The sequence below is a fragment of the Spea bombifrons genome, chromosome 4, assembly GCF_027358695.1.
Source record: "Spea bombifrons isolate aSpeBom1 chromosome 4, aSpeBom1.2.pri, whole genome shotgun sequence".
NCBI classification, from domain to species: Eukaryota; Metazoa; Chordata; class Amphibia; order Anura; family Pelobatidae; genus Spea; species Spea bombifrons.
In genome coordinates, this window is record NC_071090.1 from 46,439,791 (window position 1) to 46,462,580 (window position 22,790).

The following is a 22,790-nucleotide window of genomic DNA, read 5'->3' on the forward strand; positions in this document are numbered from 1 at the left end:
GTTTTCTTAAAGTATTTAAAGTCTACACTTGACATGAACAAAGCTATATTTTGGAGGGAACCTAGAAATATGCTATTTAGTTTCTTGCTGATGACAACAAGCCCCATAATTATACTTTGTCCTTTCCTAAATATATTTTTTGTCTGGTGATTTCAGATAGAGTCGCTAGTCCACAGCAGTAATTCATGAAGCATACACTACTGGTGAGGTCTGTGTCATGTTAACTTAACCCTTAAACTGGATTTTTTTTTTCTTTTGATGTAGAGATTGTAAACCAGGAGAAAACAAAGAATATACAAAAAGGACTGAGATTGATATTTAGTGAAACACTATGGTAGCATGCGCCCCAGCAAGGTGAGTGGAAAAAAAAAAAGGACAAAATACTGCAAAAAACTCCTTTATTTGTTAAAGGAACAGAGCCTACTTTACAAAAAAAAACTTGTATTGTGTCACAGTCCATTATATAAAAGTACCTTTTTTAGATCTAGCATCGAATTTAGGCAGTTTCCAACTTGGAATATTCCAACAATATAGTTCAAACGGCTCCTGCAATACCGTTCTAACAAGAGGTTGTGGGTTTACATAGACCATTAATGAGCCCACGCAGAAAACAACAATGGCTTTAGTAGGGGTTATAGCAGAAAGGCTAATTTATCTATCTGAAGAATGTTTAACCCTTTCACAGGTTCTTACCGTTGAAACTATTACAGACATACAGGATCCATGAAACCATTGTGATCTTTTCCTTTTGTATAATAAAAACAGTCTATTCTTTCAGAATACGAACAGCTTAGAATAAAGTTGTTTAAAAGGAAAATTTGAAAGAAAACAGTGCATAAAAATTATATTTGTTTGACGTATAGTGAAACATTTTCAGCTATGTTGAGCTCAAACAGCAAAAATGATTGGGGACTCCAATCTTTAACATGCGACTTGTCACATATCTCTAAAATAACATTCAGATGTACTTTATGGCTAAATAAAATAGTGTATGTTGTGTCATTACTGTAGAATTTACACATTTTGGGAATATTGAAACTTGATATTATGTTAGGCTTGTGAATTTCTACATAACTAATGTGACACACTTAATCAGTATTTCAGAGCAAATATTCAAAGTGAAATAATTATGTAATACTAAAGTGGGGGGGGGACATTCCTACATTTTGGACATTAAAGTGGACCAGTTGGTATCACAAAGCTACCCTGTTCTTTCCTATCACTTCTAAAGCTCTAACATGCCCCACCATAATCAGATTGGTAATTATATATCTTTGTGATTACAACTGATACATTTACAAAAAAAAACTGCACATATAGTTGTAGGAAAACATTCTTTTCAGATTTTAAGCTTTGCTGCACAATTACTTTTACAAAAGTTTGTGGGCTGTAGCAACTTACAAAGGGAGCTGGACAGGAAGATAAAAATAGGGCCATTTGGTTCACAATTAAGGTAATGCATGCAAGCTTCATGTGTGAAAGTCTTAAAGCCCCCAAGGTATTCTAGGTATTACATTCTATGGGGCGTTTACTTCACAGTAGCACACCGGATGTTGAATATGTTTTTTAATGATCCGTTATTAATTACAAAGTTGTGTTTCTCTGCTTCCTCTCTACTATGTTTCGGTTGAAGATTAAATGGTCACTAATTCAGTAGCTAAAAAGAAAATCAATCTAAGAGGAGTGTGTACGATAAGTCTAAATCTAAACTATAAGTGATCATTGAGCAATAACATGAAGTGGTGGGCTATACGACCTCCCAAATCTTAACCCAAAGAGTAAAATTGTATTGCTCTACAAAAGAGGTGTTGCGTACAGGTTTCCATGATACTGGTTGGGAGAGGGGGGTTAAAAAAATGGAAACGTAAGAGCTGGATTTTTTAAGTTTTAGTGTAGATACAAGTGTATGCAATTCTGCTCTTAAAAGTAATACTAAAATAATTAGTACCAAAAATAAATATCGGAATCAAAGATGCATTATTCACCAGACCATGCCAACTAACACACCTTAAGATCTGTTCAGCAGCATTTATAGTTAGGACATGGCTTAGGGAAACCAACTCAAAAAGTATGTTCGTACTATTGATTAATAATTTTATTATTCTCAAAACACCAACATTTTAAAGTGGGTGAACAAGAAAAACAGGCATGTAAAAAGGATTTAATTCACACTTCCCAAACTTACCTATATATATAAAAAAAAGTTTGCAAATATTACCTTGTAAACAATCTAAGTACTTAAAAACCACTAACCATTTGCAAGTTACACACTGCACAAAGTAACAGTAATAACTAAAATACTGTATCACATTAACAATCGTAGGTTGGAAAAATGTTGCATTGTGGGTTTCAGCATGTACAGGCAATATTTACACATTACACATAAGTAAAAACATTTTACAGCCAATTAATTGTATGGGCGACAACAATCAGAATGTGACACTTCAATAACAGGCTTTCTAGTTGCGACAGCATGTATTAAAGAAGTGGAAGGAGAAAGTACAAATAATTAGCCTGCAGACTGTGTTTAAAGGGACATCATGCAGCAAAAAAGTTAGGTTCTAAACAATGGAGAACAACGGTAGAGGAATTATTTAAAGCAGTACGATGATAAGGTTTATGGTAGTACAAAACTAAGGATTATAACCATTTTACAATGAGTAAGTGGTGCCGACGGCATTTTATTTACAAAGGCAAAAACGTTTAGCCGGTAACAGGTCACTTACCTTGTAATCCAGTACTTTGTCTAGAGAATGAGCAACTGAATGGAACTTTTTACAGGGATCATGTGTTATGACAAAGCAATTCTAACACGTAATGAAGAAAAAGCATCAAACCCTTTAAACTGTACCTCCTACTTTACAAAACAAGTATAAAATATGCAAAGAACATATATTAAAGTGAAACAGTTGCAAGTTATGGAAATTATTTAAAGTAACAATCCCAATCTGTAAACAAGGGAAGCTCCTTGGCTTGTTATAAACTGTGAAAGGATTTATTTTATACCATGTGGGAATATATATATATATATATATATATATATATATATATATATATATATATATATATATATATATATATATAATCTTATAGCTGGAACCCTATGTGTGGGAGGAAAGTTAGCCAAAGGTCTTGAAAACTTGAGAACAAAGCCAAGCATTCAACTAGGATGAAGTAAAGATTTACATTAAATCTTTCACAGAAAGAAAAGTTAGGGTTTAATGAAAATGTAGATTTCAACAACCAGCTGAAACAAAATGCAAAAGTACTGCCCAAAGCTGGGGGGAAAATGGAGTAATCATTCAGGACACCTATGTTCACAGCAAATTTGCAAAACCGATGGCGACAAATCAAACGCGTTGCGGTAACGGCAGTTTTCTATCTAGAAAGGAATGGTCAAGTATTTAGCCGCTATTGAGTTAAACAGAATTGGCCAGTTTCAGAGTTATTTAAATTCTGAAGGTTGCATTAAGACTTCGGATTCCCATACCCAGTGGTGACAGACAATTAAAAACAGGAGACAGACATTGAAAACAAGCGTACAGCCAAACATGATCAGCTGTGCAGTTTACGTGGTATAAAAAATGGTATTGTTCTTTGTAAAAATATTGCTAAAACAAGACTTTCCCTGAGGTGTAAACACCAAATAATGTGAACAGCTTTACACATCAGCCCCGGTTAACATTTTATTACAACACTACATCTATTGTATTCGAGGTGGTGCCATTTACAGGTATCATCAGAACATGAACATTTTCAACAAGAACAAATAACTATAAAATCAAGAAAGAACAGGACTTTCCAAATGCTTGTACACTAGAAATTGCCAAAAATGAATAACCAGTCAAAGTTGCAGAAAGCTATTAATGTTTGAGTCACACAGGTTTCATTGAAATAAAACATTGAAGCAACATAAAAATAAAAGATCTACTGGTTACCATGTTTGCAGATATGCTTTATTCACATCTAGATCTGTTCATTTTATCCATGAATTCTGAGAGGTCGAATCATATGAAGCAAAATGATGGATGAGCGTCTTCCTCTCCATGGTGAAAACACTTGTGATCTTTAAGATGCTCCTCTTCTTACAGCTGTAACGTGTTAAAATGTTGTGATGTAGATTTTTTGCTACAATACATAACGCATACATATAGTTCTACTTGGCATACAAATACATATATATTACAGAACAGAAAATACATTACTGCATATAGAACACTAAATAATTAACTTCAAAGTTGGACATCGACATTGTGTTATGAAGTTAGTGGAGAGTGACTACTGTAGGCACGATTGCCTTCTTAACACAAATTAGCAACCAGGTGGAATATTTGATCTCATCTGAAGTTAACAGGGAAAGGTTTTAAAATGTTTCAAAAAAGGGCTCATTTTACTTTCATTTATTAAATGAACATATTGCCGCTAGAAGATTCCCAATAGTGCGACAATTTAGGCTTTTGTTTTTAAACTCACATTAAAAATAAAATCAATTTGGATATTACACAGATTTTGATAAATGATCCTATAACATACAGGCTATAGAGGCCGACCTGATTGGGAACGTTTTCCAAGAGCCCTTTTCTCTGGAAGATTTAAATTTTGCGATAAGGATGCATACATTCAAATATTAACAGAGGCCAGCATATTGGGAAAGGCCAACTTTAATGTACAGCCCAAAAAGTAACAAAACAAATTGGATATTATATTTTAGAAGCTTGGCAATGGGTACATTTGCACACCAAATATTACATTGACCAAAAGGTAAAGGATCAAGTTTGATAAAGGTGACAAAACATATAGTCTCCGTTATCAAGACCTTTACAAACAAAGGCAAGGGAATGAAATTTGGAAAACACAATTAAAATGCTTAACATACACAAATGTCAGAGCAAGTAACTGCAGACTGATAAATTTACATGGATATTTAATATGATTCTATTTGCATAAATGTTAAATTATCTTCACCTTTATTTTACACTTTAATACTAAAACCAAGCATCATTCTACAGCATGTAGTAGAACTGGGGCTGCCATGTTGGGCCAACCAGACCTTACTTATGAATATTTAAGAGATATTAATGCTGTAGACCTTTTTTCCCTTAATTGTTCAGCAGAATTCATCTTTTATAGGCAAAATTAGTGAGAGTCCCATATACACAATATTTACTGTATATTAAACCTAACATGATCTACATTTTAAAAATAAAAATGTCATCCTCCTTCATTTTATTAGGGTGCTAATACAGTTTTGGTAACATGTATATTGAGTTGAACTTTTATTCTCAGATGTACCTCAATATATATACACAACTATTTACAATCAAAGAAGCTATAATTACAGAAGCAATGCAGTCAACTGGCATGGTGTCCATATTCTGCTTGTGCTGAAAGCAGTTTACCGTAACTGGCACATTCAGATGTCTAATCTAGACGTACAATTCAAACGCAGTGTCACAATGAAATGTATATATGAACAATCCTATTCACCACCTCAAGTCTAGACTAAGACAAGCAAACAACTGCTCCACTAATTCGTCTGTCACCACAAGAAAACAGTAAGCCATTTTTATTAGGTTACAAGAATTTCACTCATTGGTGCACCTAGTCCAGAATTTGAAAGCAGATGACTTAAGTTAATATTTTCCAGATTAAAACAGCAGTCAAGTAGTGTGTATGTATATATACCTAGCTATACATATCTATATATATATTAAAATGTACAGTGATTTCTACACAATTTCCAGTCGCTTTAAGAACATTGTTGCAAATTATGATTTAGCACCTGAAATCTACACTTCAAACCATGTTTATGTTAAAGGGGAACGGTCACATTTCCAAATTAACCCCCGATTGCTACTGTTTTTACTATCCGACAGCCGCCATTTAGCCGCTCTGTCGGGTTTTAAAAGGTTATCTTGCCTTGTGTGAGAGCTGCGCAACGGTGAAACTGAGGAGAGAACCTCAAATACTAGGAGGCACATGACCGAAAATCTAATACCATGTTTTTCAGCGCTTCATTTAATGAACGTTGTCACTCTGGATATGGCAGTTCCCCTTTAAAACCTTACTATTGGGAATCTTTAAACATGTTTCAGTGACAATCCTCTCTATTGCACAACAATTAGAAACCGCACACATGCATATAAGGGATCAAGTAGGGAACAATCAGCACGTCACTGCTGGCTATGTGTGTTTACACGCATTACACATGCCCAACTTATTTCTGTTTGAAAGCATAGACAACACAAAGGACTTCAGTTCATATTCTCATCTTTAAAAGTCCTCAAATATAGCCCTAAGTCAATTAAATTTGGTATGCCTTTAACCAAATATTTAAAGTATTTAAAGTATTAGTACTTTACAGAGAAACTGCACGCTACAGCAATGATTGACATGTATTGCTTTAAAGAAAACAAACACCCAAAACGTATAAATGCATAAAAATGGCAAATATATGTACTAAGAAAAGTTTAAATGCATATACATGGAATATACGGAGTACACACATTTGCAGATGTTGGAAAACAGACTTTTTTTTACTTTATATGTATACATGCTGTTTTCAGAATTTAGACCAGTCAAACTTACATCAGCAAAATGCAACAAATACATTAAAAAAGTGATATGAAGTTTACAACCCCAGTTAAGGACTTTAGACTTTATAGCTACTGACCAATAACCAAGTAAAAAGCACTTGACCACAGGAGGAAAAATGGAGGAGCCAACAGTGTGATGTTACATCTTGTGATGCGTTTTTAGAAGTTAAGCGATATAAGATGCCTTTTCTAGGTCCCAACTCTTAGAGGTTTGATTACTGTCCAAACACTGGCTTTAGTTAATGCCACAAAAATGCCTTCCTCCTCACCCAGCTTACCTATCCACGCTGTAAATATTACTTATATGCAAATTTGCATAAACTACAAGCTGATTTTACACCCAGAGTACCAAATTGGTATCTAGTATTACTCTGCCTTCACCTACACAGTATACATAATTATACAAAAAAATCTGAGTTGCTTCAGACACCGCCACTTTTAGACGCAGGCATTCTTTTATAAAAATTGGTATAAATATATATATGTGTGTGTATTATATATCATGTTCCATAATACCATAAATTGGTGAAGATGGTTACACTAAAACAAATTTACAATTCACAGAAAGTTGCCAGATTACTATGGAAAACCCAGTCCCTTTAAAAACAATGCAATGTTCCCTCATTTTTCAATGGATGACAGCTATAATAGTAGAAACATTCTGCTCTTTTATGCTATAAGTTAAGGCTGACACTATTCCATATAATACTAATAGAAACGTGGCTGAAATCCTCCATAGTCTGCAAACATCCTTAAGAGTTATTTTGGCAAGTATGCCTGTTGGTACAGGACCAGCCCATGATATATATCAGATTCATTTAGCGGTTTGCTATAAAGCGATCCAACCAATCATGCACAAAATTTTAGTAGCAAATGGGTCTGACCCATTATTTATTTATATATAAAAGGTAACTGTACCCAAATAATCCCAATTCCACATATGGAAACTCCACACACGTCATTCTGTAATAAAATACATCATTGTAGTAACAAAGGCAATTCCAAATCATTGTTTTGCTAACCGCCTTCAGAAGGATGCCTGCAATGGGAGTAGGGGGACCGAGTCTGCTGTTATTTGTGTACAGCTGATAGATTAGCAGTCCTACCCCATTGTACATAACACAATATAAAGTATCCCATTCGTTAAAATATGTACATTCCATTTTCTGAATACTGTACATATACTTGCATTTTGGAGGTAGATTTTAGTAATACATTAAAACTAAAGCTCTAACTGTACAGCATTTTAAAAGTTACAAAAAGACTTTCGTTACTTTACTACAACTTCCAGTTTTAAATCTCTTGTTTTAACTACAATGAAAATAGTGTAGCAATGTATCTTATTAGACTGTGTTAAGGCATTCATTTAGGCTTTATAACAAACATTGAGAAGTAACTCACTACACGAAAAAAAACAATTAAGGGAAAACATACAAAATAAATAAGTGTCTAAGTGATAGTTTGGATACATATTACTAATTGAAAATCACATTTAAAGTGGATCTGTCCCAAAGCCCTTTTAATATTTACTGATTTATATAGCAACAATATATTCCACAGCGTTGGACAGTGGGACTCTAGTCTGTATAACATTAAAGTTTCCTATTTTCATGGTAAATGCATATTGGTGTCCATTCTGCTTGAACTCCAGTACATGTGACTGGATGCAGATCAATGCAGGTATTCTTCGGTTATTGGAGTGAGAAAATGAGGGTTTCCTGGCATTTAGCTACTGAAAGCGTGGATTGTACTGCACTATGCTTCCTTCATAATGCTCAGTAGAACTCCCATGCTGAGCAGTTCGAGAGGCAGCAGTCAATCACGTTTGCTATCTGAGCACTAAGGTTTTGCTAGCATGTGTGATCGGCTGCTACCTTGGTGGAAGCGACACTGAGCATGTGCAAAAAGCGTCCATGCCAACACTTTACGGGCTTCTTGGAGGCAGCCAGGAGTGCCGTTAATGAGATACAGTACTTACCCCATTTCTAACCCCAGTAACTAAATGTCCCGATCTCTAATTTGCATGCAGTCAAATATTTTAGAGAAAAGGCACAATGGACTCAAGCATACACTAAAAATGAAAAGAATTTTGATTAGACTACTTTTAAAAGTAAAAAAAAAGGGAGCGTGCATGTATGTACGTGCGCGGTTGTTATCCGTGAATCGTGAGATTCGTATTTAATTCGCTGACATTTGTCAAGATTTTGCATGAATACCTCTCACCTTTCGTAGAATAAGGTTAGTTCTGACAGCCTTTAAGAAGGACAGATCCGCTTTAAATATATTTGTTAGCACAATGTTCCGGTTACTCCCAGGAAGACAGATTCACATTAAGTTTAAGACCATGGGCGGTTACAAAAATATATTGCTTATTTACCTTCACAGTGGACTTGCTTTTATATAAAACACACGTTGTATAATAGAAATTATTAGATATTGAATCATGAAAGTCCACATTCTCAACAAGAAGTCCCACAAAAACTATTTTGGATTTTGTTACCTTAACTGATTGTTTACCCAGCTCACAAACAATGAAATTACATTGTGATGGAACAGAAACGTGTACGACTTTCAGTAGATAAAACATCAAGTTTTCAGCACATTTTATTACCAAGTGGACTTTTCACCCTCTCCAACATAGTAGCAAAAAAAAGACCCATGTGCAAATTTTATTACATCGCTGCCCCAATGGACCTGGAGCTAATCTGCCACATGATGGCAAATTCATCTTACAGACACGTGAAAAAATGAATACATTGAACAAGCTATTCCAAGATGCCCAAGTGATGAGTATATCGTTTGTTCACTTCTTTAGGAATCTTTTTTTTTTTTTTTTACAAATAGTATGCTGCTTGGTTGTTTTAGTTCAGACTTTTTACCTATTACGGTAACATTCCAAACCTTATTTATAATCTGTTAAGGAAGACTAGTAGAATGCATTATATTTTCCAATAAAAGTGACATCAATGTATAATACATGGTTTAAAGGTACTGCTCCAGCTGAAACTTCAGCAAATATAAATAAGGCAAAAATATACATTCATTGATTGTGTTCTGGAACGTTTTTACCGTTCAACACTGCTATCATGTTCCAATGAAACGGCACCTTTAATTGGAAGTTTTATACTGCAAGAGTGGAAAATAAGTTAGGGGAAATCATTTTTATATATTTTCCAGAAAATACTGAATTGCATACAATGACTAGTGTGAACACCCGAACTAGCACAAGCCTCACATGCGTGTGTGTGTTTAAAGTGAATGTTGATAGGGTTTAACTGGCAATGACTTGTTGCTATTATCATTCACAACCTGGTACGCCTAATACTTTATCATTCTCATAATTTAAATTAAAAAACTAATTCATACCAAGTGCAAAATTTAGGTACAAGAAAAACAAAAAAAACCCAGTAACTACTGAAGTAGTGTGCCACACAGGGATGTAATTTTCAATATGTTAAAAGACTGGCTTAATGTGGACCCTTAAAATGGACGTTAAAGCTAGAGGAGCAAAAGCCAAAGGTGAGATTATGACTGCCAGGTGCAGCCATTTAAAAAACAGGGATGACTTTTACAAAACACGTAAAACATTGGGGCACTTACAGCAATGCATTATGTTCACAATCTTTAAAACTAAATCTACGGGTTTGGTGTTTTCTCATGCATTATGTCAGAGACACCGTGGAGGCAACAATAGACTGTTGTCTTAAAAGAAATGCAAAACACCAAGATAAAACTGAGGCTATGATGCCAAGTATTAAAAAAGACCACAAAAACGGTTATCTAGTTAGAATACTACAACCACTCTTTATATGCACCCTTATGTATTTTAGATAAGGTATTTAACATACCTGAGGTAGAACAAGTGTACATATGATTAAAGCTGGTACTACTCACGTGAGCTTTTGTGCCACATGTAAACCGGATTAAAAAAAGACTGACTTTCAGCTAATTACTTTTAGCTGGAATGTACTTAATTAAAGCAGACAGGCAGTCTGGATAGCTGTCATTTTACTCCAAATAATAAATGTAATAAATACATGCCCTTCCAATTTGGTTTGAAAACAAGCATTTCTCATTGCTGGAGCAATGAGATAGGATCGCCTGCAATGCTCATCCTCGTAACCAATCGGCGTGAGACAAATTCTAGATCTGGCATTTTTTTTTAGACCTATCCGCCACTGAAATGCAATAAAAACAAATTGCATTAGGCATTCAGGTATTAATCAAGACATTACTAGTATCAAAGGCAGAAGAAAAAAAACAAACTGTAAAACATACATATGCACCAGGAAAAAAAATGTTGTGGACACCAATCAGAATTCTACGCATACGAAGGTTCAAGGACACTCATTTCTTATATTTAATGAAATCCTCATTGATATACTGTGATTTGTCTGACATTAACAGATCATCACAAATTAAGATTAACATGTATGTATAACTTTTTTTTTTTTTTTTTTTTTTTTTTACTTACCAGTGTGTGTGTATGAATTTGAATATGCAATTTACGCTGCTCTATGAATCCCTGAATGCCTAGATTTTATTACCCACCTGCTTAACGATGACGATACTCCCGCTCCCTGTCTCGTTCTCTGTCTCTGTCACGTTCTCGGTCACGATGCCTCTCCCGCTCACGACTCCTTTCCCGGTAATAGTCATCATGACGATCTCTGCTACGTGATTTATGGCGCCTGCTCTTTTCTCTTGACCTACTGTGGTCCCTTTCTCTTGAACGCTCACGCCTTCTAAAGGAAATCACTTGGTTAATTAATTATATGTCAATTGCTTATTAACACAACATGTTTTATATTTCACATTAAAACAAGAACAAGTGACAGTTCTTTAGATACAACACACTTGAACTTGTTATTGATAAATTGGTTGGCTGCTTTCCCTCACCGACACTGAAATTGGGATCTCTTTAGATTAAGTTATTAATTCAGCCATTTCTAAGCAGACAACTGTTTCTTAATGGCTAGTAAGAGTAAAATATATGTCAACCATCTCCAAGAATAGCCTAATAGCCCATAATATTTTGTATCAAGGGATTGCAAAAAATAATTTAACCACATAAATAATTTATGTAGTTGTATTAGACATTGATGCTACTCGATAGTTTTTCAACCATGCCCTTCAACAAGTATAACCAGACAAAACATTACCTAGAACCTGAACCATAGGACTTTGATTCAATTCCATGAAGGCAATCCTGAAGAGAGCTTATGAGGACTTTGCAACGGTCATCTGCTGATACTTTAGATTGTTTAATTAAAGAAATAGCAGTAACCAAAGTTTCAATAGCACTTCCGTAATCTCCTGGAAGAAAAAAAAGAAATTAGAAGGATGCAGTCATAATTTAACATTAAGCTTTCATATATTATGCATAATTATAATAAAAAATTTTATTAAATGCTTACATTTTTAAATTTAGCTAATGCAATATGACTTCTATATAGGGTTTTTCTGGATATAGAGTACCTCTTTTCCCCCCCTTAGGAAAAATACCAGACCCTGCCTGGACGGCAAATTTTTGTCCCCCTAAACCCCCCCTCCCACTCCAAGAAACCCAAACAATGTTAATCAGAAGCCAGTTCGATATGGCTAAGACAACACACTAACCAGCACTGGCATCAGACACAGCTCTGGAAATAGCACTGCTTGAAATTGCTCTGTTGCGATTCATTATTTCTTCAAACTCTGCTTCACTTAAAGGTGTTCTAACAGCATCCAAGTCTCTGCAAGATATTGGAAGTCTTTATTCAACCAACAGTTGAACCAACGTTTTAAACTAAAAACACACAAAAAACCCCCATGATTTTAGAGTAGTAACTAACCTCCCGGGCGGACCATAGTCCCCTCTGTCATATGGAGGCGGTCGACCATACGGATCAGATGGAGGAGGACCACGGCTATCTGATGTCGGCATACCACTATTGCCAGGAGGAGGAAAGAAGTTTGGATTAACATGTGGAGCTGGTGGGGGTCCTCCTGGAGGAGGACCTGGTAAATGAGGTGGTGGTCCAATTGCCATAGGAGGGCCAGGAGGCCGTGGAGGAAAGGGACCAGGTGGTGGAGGTGGGCCTTGTTGAGGAGGTGGGGGGCCAGGTGGAGGACCATATACAGGAGGTGGCGGCCCAGGAGGAATGGGAACTATGGGTGGCTGTCCATATGGTTGTCCAGGAAACAGAACTGGCGGTGGTGGCCGGTCACCACGATTTGGTGGACCAGGTAATGGTGGAGGAAGCGGCTGTCCGGGTGGAGGTGGGCCAGGGGGTCCTGGAGGACCCGGTGGGCACATGGGTGGTCTTGGAGGAGTAATACCTTTGAGTGAAAAAAGAAATACAATTAGATTTTAAAGCTATAGGCCATGTAACAACAAATCAAAAACAGGAAATGTTTAACTTGACATAACGTGACCTAACAGAACAAACAAAAAACAATACGAGTTGCAGTTGATCTTTAGTGAAAGCGACAATTTTCTATAGCTCTTCAAGTACGGTAAAGAGTGACAGTGCGCAACAACATAATTGCTACTGGCTTTTAAAGTCTAATTCATATTAAGCATGCAACACAAGTCTTCCATAAGATAATAAAACTCATTAGCAAAGCATTATTTGTATTAAGTGCCAGAAACACAGAAGGCAGGCAAAGGCCTTGTAGTTAAGGACAAACTTTTTTTTCCTTTAAGTTGCTAGTTAACATACCAGCAAAAGGTGGTGGAGGCCCTCCGGGTCCAGTTGGTCCAGGAAATCTGTCACCACCAGGACCAGAAGCTGGGAAGCGTCCCCTCCCCCTGCCACCCGGTGGGAATGGTAAACGAGCATTGATACCTGGCGGACCAGCCTTTCCTTCTCCAGACATCTGGCCAGCCTGTGCAGCTGCAACAATAGGAATACAACAGAAAGTACCTACATCTCAAAAGATACAAAATCTCCGCAAGAATAGCTGTTTGCCTTCTGTGTTTTTTGTCTGCACTTTTGCTATAAATACCCTTATTTAAATAAAATTTTCCCCAAAAACAAAATCGCATGCTCTCTATTACACACCTACCATCATGTTTTAATCCCAAAAGAACATCCCACTAGTCCAATAAGTGTGTTCTCCAAGAAAAGCCTTGGCTCTCAGTGGCACACAGGAAGATCATTTACATATTTAAACAATAACAACCACTGTATCACAACACAGGTTATTAGTCAAAATAATTATTTGCTGCCAATATAGAATGTCTTTTTTGTGGCCTCTTTCTTAAAAGCTGGGATGTATTATTCTAGGATAGGATAATAATACAGTCTCATGTATTCTCACATAGGAAACCAAATCAAAAGATTTAACATACACATACAAACGTTTAAAGTGGCAAACTTTTAAATAAAAATATTTGCAGGATTGTACCACATTTATTGGTCTGTGCCCACTTGTGTGTGTGCTATCTGGTCCCTGGTAGTGAGTACACAAAAAAGGCACTGATGGTACAGGAGCCACCTCTATCTAAAAAGATGTTTAAATGTGGAGTTGTGCATCTGTTAGCTCTTAGTACTTTCGGAGGGTGGTGTCTGCATCTAATACCAGGGACCAGACAGCAGGCGAACTGGGCACCAACAATAAGTAAATGTGTTTTTTAAACTATATACTTAAGGAAAACAATTTTTCAAACCTTATTTTTACAACTACTAAGGTTGACTTATTCTATATAATAAATAAAAAACCTTTATAGAATGTCTCATTGGTTGTTAACCAGTACAATACAAGACTCCACACATAATATAGTTCCAACTTGATCCACGCTGCCCAATCAATCTTGTTTCCCCCCAATCTCTCTCCACAACTACACATTTAAGATAGATAAGGCATGGATTATACTCAACTTAGAAATGTTATGCCATCTAAGTAAACCATTATACTAATATAATACTTACTTTTCCTTGACTGCATTTCAAACTGACTAAGAAACTGCTTATTGCATGGTGTGACAGCTGGACTCTGCCCATGTAACTCTCTCTTGGGTAACAAATCCATGAGCTTCTTAGAAGAGGATTCAGAGCCAACACATATAAGTGCAAACCTTAAACAAACAAAAAAAAGTATACATATTATGCATACATGTATACACAAACTGGTATGTGAAGGAGGAAGCACAAAAACATTGAAAAGGCTGGCACAACCCCTGCCTCAAACTTACCTGCCAATGCCCACTCTCACCTGCATGACTGGGATGTTCATTGCAAAGCCAATGTCTCATAAATAGAGGCGCTGGCAGTGACCACACAGCACAGCTGAATCCTCACTGTTAAGTTTGGAAACAGTTGGTTCCTGTACTCTCAGACACTGTTTCTGAAGAGAACAGCAGGTGGAAAACAGCAGGCAGAAGTGAGCACCAGCAGGAACATTTGCTTTTTTTTTAACCTCCTAATAACTTTAAGGTGACACTCCTGTCTCCAGGGAGGCCCCTGAACAATGAATGCAAATGAAATTAATAGGTACTTCCCTATTAATGCATTCAAAAAAAACTTACAATAAATACCTTAGGGAAAAGCTACAGAGGTCCCCACAGACAGATGCCTCACATCTTGTCAAACCCGACTGATGGGAAGTATATCAAGCGCTAGAAGGTGTTTAGCTGGACACATCTCCAGCACAGCAAATAGATGGGGGGGGTAATTTTTGCAGTTTATCTTTAAGAGGGAATAAAATGGGGCCTCATTTAAACAGCTTGGAGATCTCTACAAAACACGGATGACAGGGAACTGTGAAAATAAGCCTTAAATCCCACAGAAGTGCATTCATCTGCATTCAATCTATGAAGAGGAATCTCGAAAAGTTTAGAACTTGTGGACATCCCATTTGTATTTCCATGAGTTGGAGCGAACTTTGTTAAATATATAGATCAATTGGCTTCATTTTAAGAAACGGTTAATGTGCGTTAGAGCACATATACACTGCTTTGCGTCAGACATAAATGTTGACGTACTTGTATTCTGAAAACCAAAGGGGCAAAGGTATTTTAACATGTGGCAAGTATACACATTTACTACTATAAAGCAAAAAGTTTAGATTTACCCCTTTGACTGGCCATTGGCTCGGTTTTCGAAGAACTTTATTTCCAAAATATCATTAACACCCAGCGAATGAACAGCATCTGTCAAATCTTCATCTGTTGTCCACTAGACATAAAAAATTAAATCAAAGCATGAGAAACACCTAAATAACAAACTTTACTATATATTCAATATGAAGTAAATGCCAATTTAAAGTATATATCATTGAAAATTTAGATTTCACTGCAAGTAGACTATAATAAAAGACTGACATAAGAGGTGACATAATGTTTAACAAAATAGACAGAAATTCAAGAACAAATGGCTTTTCAACCAGGTGTAGATGTTAGTTAATTGGGCAGATTCTTAAAAATCCTCAGTTATATGGTTTAACAGTAAAGGACAAATACCAGGAACCAGGCAACAGTCCCCAATATAGCAGCCATAATATAATAAGCAAAGACAAATGCAACATGCAATCATCAAGATAATTAGCGTGAGGCCCAGACCTCCAGAATCTTAAGACATGCTCGAGGGTTTTTCTTTTCTTTTTCTTTTAATCATGAATAGCCTGTTTGAAGAGGTGGAAAAACCTTCCAATGGAACAGTTCACAAAGTGGCACAAGACAGTGGTAGGCAAGGAAACATGTATATGATTACATTTCTTCACTGTATGAGATTTTTTAAGACAAGACCAAGAACTGATCAATGTCTGAGTCTTCAGGAAAAATGGGCAGACTAGATGTGTCTAAGAACCAGCTCAGTGTTTTGGCAAACAGCACACTGTGCTACCTCATACACACTTATTTCAAGACACAGTTTTCAGGTACAATAATTCGTGTAGAGTCTTCATCACAAACAAAAAGAAAATTGAGTGAAATATAATACACACACACAGATGGGCAGGAATTTTGTTCTATTAATTTTTAGTTAATGTAAAAGACTAACTTACCCAGGTTAAGTTTCCAATGTACAGCGCTATTCTTTTACCAGTATAAGTATATACGACATTAGGAGCAGATCCTTTCACTACTTCATCTGTAACCGATGCTGCAAGGTTATCCATGTAGTCACGGTCCTCCGGAGCATCACCATTATTTGCAGAGGGAGACATGACATCCTCATATAGCTCAATCTGATCATGAGCACCATATTCAGTTTCCTAGAATATAAAAACATGAATAATAAACCTGGCTTCATCTAGACAGTACCATGGCTTCGTGTGCAGCTCATGACAGTACAACCATTTAGTGTGAGAAGTCAGGTCAAACTCTTCTGCTTCAAGTAACAAATACCTATGTAGGTACCCTACCAAATATATAACGACATCTACAGAAGAAGAAGAAAAAAAAACCCAGCAGTTAATGCCAAAGGATCATAAATCACGATACTGTTATGCAATGTACGTTACCAAATATAACTCATGACCAGCTTTTTAAGATGTACATCAAATGAAAAGCTTACGCTGCCATAAAACATCTTCCTCTGAAGTCCACCATCGTAATGCAATGCTTCTCACGTGGCAAAAATTACCAACGAGAGAGAATCACGCAGCCCGGGTAAAAGGGAACCCAAGGTACAAAGTTGCTTCCAGAGATCAGTAAAATAATCCTAAATCTCAATCACAGTAAAATTAAGGCAAAGTGTTTATGCATCCACCTTCAAAAACACATACATCATGATAATGAAACACTAACAAAGCCAGAGTCAAGATTTGGAAATTTTAAGTTTTAATTAAAGGTAATTAGCACAATAAAGAGAAAACAGTTTACCCGGCAGAAAGAAAAACGGCATGGATTTTTTGCTAAACTTTGTTTCCACAGCTCTTGAATGAAGGAAAAAAAAAAGATGTAGAATACCTTTGCGTAACCATACTAAAAAGTTCTTGGTAAACATGCAAAAACCTCCAAGGACACCCCCGTCTAAAAACACCAAATATTCTAACAGACAATATGCTATGAAACAGCAACTTAGTACTCACTGCAAAACGACTGCACATTTATTATAAACGTAGGGCAGTGAATTTTCTCACTGTTGATTTGCCTAGTGAATTATATATAAATTGTATTAATTCATTTATTTTTAGTAATTTGCTAAAAGGTTTTATCCTCTTTAAAGGTGACACCTTAAAATATTTAACTAATGTAGAAATAATGATTGGTCTGTGTGAGTGTCAGTTTGAATAAGAGCGGCATGTGTGTGCATCAGTTTTTGTATGTTTGACAGCGAAAGGTAGTGAATCATTGCTTGCAGTTGTATGTGAAGAATTCAGGGGTGTAAAAGAATTTGATATGGTCTGTAACGTGGTCCAGACAAAAAAAAATACTGCAAAAATTCACATTCCACACCACTTAGTACTGGGCAAGTCAGTTTTTCCCGTGACTATTCAGTATGATGAATACTTCATCAGAAACTCACAAAATATATTCAAAAAATGCTATAAATGTGGACAATGAGACCTCTGTTTCTCTTAAATAAAACCCAACAACTGAGAAAATGTTTCGCAATCTCTGAAACTGTAAAGACATTCATATTTGAATATGATTAGAATCATTGAGGGATTCGTTTCATTCCAGATGAAGACTGTTGACATCTAAAAGAGCACTATCTTTAGACTATGGTGCAGATCATAGCAAGTGAAAAACGTAAAGGTGAGAAACACAAACAATTATACTACACTATCAACAAAGTTAAATGAACATACAACAGGGAATGAAAGAAAAAGCCACACCGCAAGTAAAAATAGAATTTACTGATGCCCCCCTCAAAAAAAGTTCATTTTTATTGATTGAAAAGCCAGAATTTAGTGCTAGGGAGCTTCCCTTAACAAGCAGTATATTAATAAATATGCCGTTACCTATAAATATCATCTATAACGAGAAACGCACGACCTACCAGTATGCATTAGATCTGCCTAAGACGTCAACAGAACTATATGGAAGGGATTTCCACGCACGTTTTATGTAATGCAATTAACGTGAATTTTAGAAAATACTTCAACACCCGCATCGGACCAGGCCGCGCACACCGCCACCTACTTTCACAATACAGCCAGAGAGGGGCTCGTGGATCGGCTAAGGCGGAGTTCCATAAGGGGCATGCGCGGCCTTCTCAAAAAACGAGGCCTACACAAAGGGAACAGAGGGAGCGAGGCCTTGCGATGGCTCGGTTGCTCTGCAAACCTTCACTGGGAAACTATAAAATTATAAATGGCAGAACCAGCGACAGCTAAAGCTAGGCCCAAACCGATACTCAAAACAATAACATCCAGCGCCGTTGCCCACGCCCCTTCTCTAACAACCACCGAACGCTCGGCGAACACGGCCGGAACCTAAAATCAAGTAGCCGCGCACGGCACTCCCCATTACCTGATTGAACTCCTCTCCCACGTCTGCGTAGATATCGATATGATCTACTCCGTCCGCCATCTTCTGCCTCGAGCGGCCGCGCGATCCAATCACGGGGGCGGCGCGAGCTCAGACGGGGAAGGAGGGCAAAGCGGGAAACCGTGCCTCACTTCCTTCCCAGACTTCTACGCAATGCTGCAACGAGAGGAGGAGTTGAGAGCGCCTCCAAAAGGAAGTTTGCATTTTTTTTTTAATAAAACTTTATTGAGTTTGAAAACTTTACAACACACAGTGAGTTGCACGAGAGTGGGCGGTTGTGTTATTTTTAGCGTACCTCACATGTGCTAGTAACCTATCTTTGGTGTCATTATAAAAAAAGAAGACGATACCATATTCATTTAAAACCATTGGTACTTTTAAGTTACCAGCCTGTGTGTGTGTATTTATCGTTCGTACCACCCTCAAGTGTTCCGAATGTTTTGCAAAGTATAAGTGTACCTCTAAGGGATTTATTCTGTAAAGCGAGAGTTTGGCGGGAGAGCTGTGGTTTCAACTCCCTGGATTTGTTATACATTATAAAGGGCCACCCTTAAGTTAGCTGGACTTGCGTATTACATAGCTCAACCAGTTAAGGCAAGGCCAATCAGCCATCCTGTCAGCTGAAGCGCTGTGTTGGAGGCTGCTCTGGTCAATGATGGCGGACGACAATATTGAGGTTATGGCAACCAGAACAATATTCTAGGGGGCCTGATTGGTCCATTATGGCTGCTGGAAAGTCCGACTGGTTTATAAAAGATACTTTAAGAAAATGAACCATTGTAACTCTCACGACAACTTTTGTAGTACATACATGGACTTGCCACCCAGTAGGGATGGTATGGCCAATTTCAGTATGACAGGGGTTAATTCGATTGTATAGGCATGTGGTGCCAAAAGGTCTTTTAACATGAATTTGTCTTTTGAAGCTGGGACTCCAACCAGGGCCCTCCGCAAGGTGTAAAATGATACAAAGAAGGTGCCAGCTATGTGTAGGTCCAATGTAAATGGACCAAGTAATCCACCATATGCCTGTATCCCCTCATAGATAGTAGATTCTTTTTTTTATTTCTTTATTAATCAGGAAAGTGTTACTTGAAATAAGAGTAGTAATGTGCAACACACAGGGCCGGCCCGACAATGGAGCCGAGTGGGGCAACCGCTCCAGGCGGCACTTTTGAAGGGTCGGCACTTTGCCGCCCCAAGCCCTTTTTTTTTTTTTTAAAGCGAAAAAGAGAGAGAAAGGGGCACAGAGTGGTTTTCGCTTACCAAGCTGTCAGTACCCGCTCGGCGCCCCTCTCTCTCTCTCCTCTGGGGGGGGCGGCATTTTAAAATTCGCCCCAGGCGGCATATTGCCTTGGGCCGGCCCTGGCAACACGACTACAATCAGCATTACAAATCAATACAATTCATAGATTGAACGTGACTAAAGACATCAAGGGGCCAATACTAGGGGCCAGTATCTAATTTTGAGTAAGTCGACAACTTTCCTTGCCGAAGCCTTACGGACAGAAAAACTGTTACTTTACCATTCGAGTGAGTAGTTAGGTTTTCTGTAATTTCTCCTTTTTATTTTTATCTGTTTGGTGTAAATAATCTGTTTATCATCTTTTTGTGTATGCACTGTGACCATTTTTTGTTCATAATAAATATTCCTTTATTAACTTCTGCCTTTGTCTGGTAAAGACTCAAGTTACCTGATTAGACCATTTTATTGGTAATTTGAAATCACATAATTATTTTGTTAAAGTATATTGTGTGGGTTCTTAGTCTAATTCGCTTGGGGGATCAAGGCACCCCATTTATAAATTGTCTTGGTGGTGGCAGCTTTATGATATTAGTTATATCATTATAGTTAACTGTGGGTGGTATTAGGTGTGGATATTTTTATTTTTATCACTACAGCAGACAGATAGTGAATTTTAAGTCACGGGCACGCTTGGAGTAGAGTGCGTTCCTGAAAGTAACCTTTTTTGTTTTCCTGTGTATGTACTAAATATGTATTTTGGGGAGATTGTTTCTTTTTGGCCAAATCTTAGTATTTACTTTTCCAACTGCACATTCCTTTGTCCTGATCCCCTCCCCTCTTGGCATCCTACAGCTGTGCTTACTACCATTACAAGCTAAGTTCTAAGCGTTACTTAGCTTATCATAGTTTGCGCAGTAGCTTCACAAACAGAACATTTCCACACTTGTTCCTGGATCAGTATGCAGATAGTGTCAAGAGGTCTCTGGAAATGCCTTTCCAAAATAATATTCACTGTTCAAAGGCTGAACTTGATGGACGCATGTCTTTTTTCAGCCTATGTAACTATGTTCAAAATATGTAAAACAGCCACAAGAAGGGTAAAACTTTAAAGATTTATTGTATCCATTTCAAATAAATTATTATTAATGCTGTGCATTTATTACATTTAGTGCAATGGTCACACTGTATAGTAGCCTTGTCACTTTGAGTGCACTTGCTACATTATGATTGGATCCTGCCCCACTCAAGATGGGATCCTGCCCAATATAACAAGTTTTCCGGGCTTTACCCTCCAATCTTTGGAAAGTGAGGCAGATTTTTTACAAGTTTAAGGAGAGATGACCATAGAAGGCTGGAGGTGTAAGTTTAGGGAGCATTAAGGATGAGTGGGAAGGAAATGTTCATGAAACAAGAAAAGGAGAAGAAGGAGAGAGAGTGCAGAAGGTAAAAGGGAAATAGGAGAGGGATTAAGAGAGATAAAAAGGGGAAACAGGAGAAGAGAACAGAAAGAGATGCAAGGGAGATAAAGACAAAAAAAGCAAGGAATGAAAAAGAATGGGAAGAAGGGGAGAGACAAATAGGAGAAGTGGAGGAGACCCCCCTGTGCGCAGGGACCTGTCCCCACTACTTACCGCCGCAGCATCCAAAACAGATGTATCTTCATGTGTGCTTGCACGCTCCACTCTTTCCTCCTTTCTTCAGCTGCCTGAATCAGTCACACTCGCATCCCCAGTGACGTCACGACCCAACTTCTTATGCACGAGCCCTGGGAACATTTAAAAGGCAGCTTCTCCTTCTCCCCGTTGCTTGGTGTCCTGCTGTCTGCAGTGCCTATCATTTCCTTATATTTTGGCTAGATATTTGTTGCTGACCTTGGATAAGTTTTTGATTTGGCTTGTTTGCCTGTGGTCCCTGACCTTGGAATTGTTTTACTATGTTGCTGTTTCTTTGGTGTCTCTGACCTCGGGTGACTTCAGTTGTCTCTTATTAACCTGCCTTACCCTGCATACTTGGCTCTTCCCCTTCTGTCAGGATTTGGATCCCTACCACACACCTAGGTTTGAGGAGGCACTATTCCAGTGACTGAATGCTGGCCTAGTGTTGCTCCAGTTGGTTCCCAAGTGGTTTCAGATGAAACCCACAAAAGAGACCACCCCGGTGACACATGCATCTGAGCAGTCGCTCACCTGACTGCCGCTGTGACACACGTGACTCAGCTGTCAGAAATGGAGGATGGCATCACAGGTATGTAGGACACCGTTAGGTATCTTAAACATATGCATCTATATGAAAACATGCTTGATTACACCCCACTCTGTCAATCACACACTCATTTCTCACACTTCTACCTTGCCTGTAGCTTTTATAGCTGCTATTGCTGCATGGTCACGCAATATCACTTTATGTGACCCACTGAGCTCAGGCCTTAAAGAGCAGGGTGATCCAAGTTGGAGGGGCCATTATTTGAAGAATTTGGACCAGCCTGATTTATCACATATACTTAGTTGGTGTCATCCTTTAGAATATT

General features: G+C 37.6%; 1 protein-coding gene across 8 annotated transcripts; it reads right to left on the bottom strand.

Annotated features, from left to right (window-relative positions):
- Window positions 1-3,673: 3,673 nt before the first annotated feature.
- On the bottom strand, window positions 3,674-19,146 carry CPSF6 (cleavage and polyadenylation specific factor 6). Of its 8 annotated transcripts, none has more exons than XM_053464462.1 (10): window positions 19,000-19,146; window positions 16,584-16,793; window positions 15,654-15,757; window positions 14,513-14,658; window positions 13,301-13,477; window positions 12,431-12,917; window positions 12,216-12,349; window positions 11,759-11,912; window positions 11,148-11,341; window positions 3,674-4,091 (listed from the first exon to the last, which is right to left on the bottom strand). In XM_053464462.1, the coding sequence occupies exons 1-9, from the start codon at window positions 19,057-19,059 to the stop codon at window positions 11,152-11,154; spliced, it is 1,662 nt and encodes a 553-aa protein (XP_053320437.1). In that variant the 5' UTR covers window positions 19,060-19,146; the 3' UTR covers window positions 3,674-4,091; window positions 11,148-11,151. The 8 variants fall into 8 exon arrangements, with proteins under 8 accessions (XP_053320437.1, XP_053320439.1, XP_053320445.1 ...); XM_053464464.1 differs by having other exon boundaries at window positions 3,674-4,128; XM_053464470.1 differs by lacking the exon at window positions 3,674-4,091 and having other exon boundaries at window positions 11,148-11,338; window positions 12,216-12,331; window positions 13,301-13,474.
- Window positions 19,147-22,790: the final 3,644 nt, after the last annotated feature.

What these genes read in the sequence shown, in the direction of transcription:
- CPSF6 (XM_053464462.1), bottom strand. Translation starts at nt 19,059, where the DNA reads ATGGCGGACGGAGTAGATCATATCGATATCTACGCAGACGTGGGAGAG. An exon ending in GCCAATGGCCAGTCAAAGGG is followed by an intron (nt 14,659 to 15,653) that starts GTAAATCTAAAC and finishes TGTTTGTTTAAG; the next exon opens with GTTTGCACTTATATGTGTTG. An exon ending in TGAAATGCAGTCAAGGAAAA is followed by an intron (nt 13,478 to 14,512) that starts GTAAGTATTATA and finishes TTCCTATTGTTG; the next exon opens with CAGCTGCACAGGCTGGCCAG.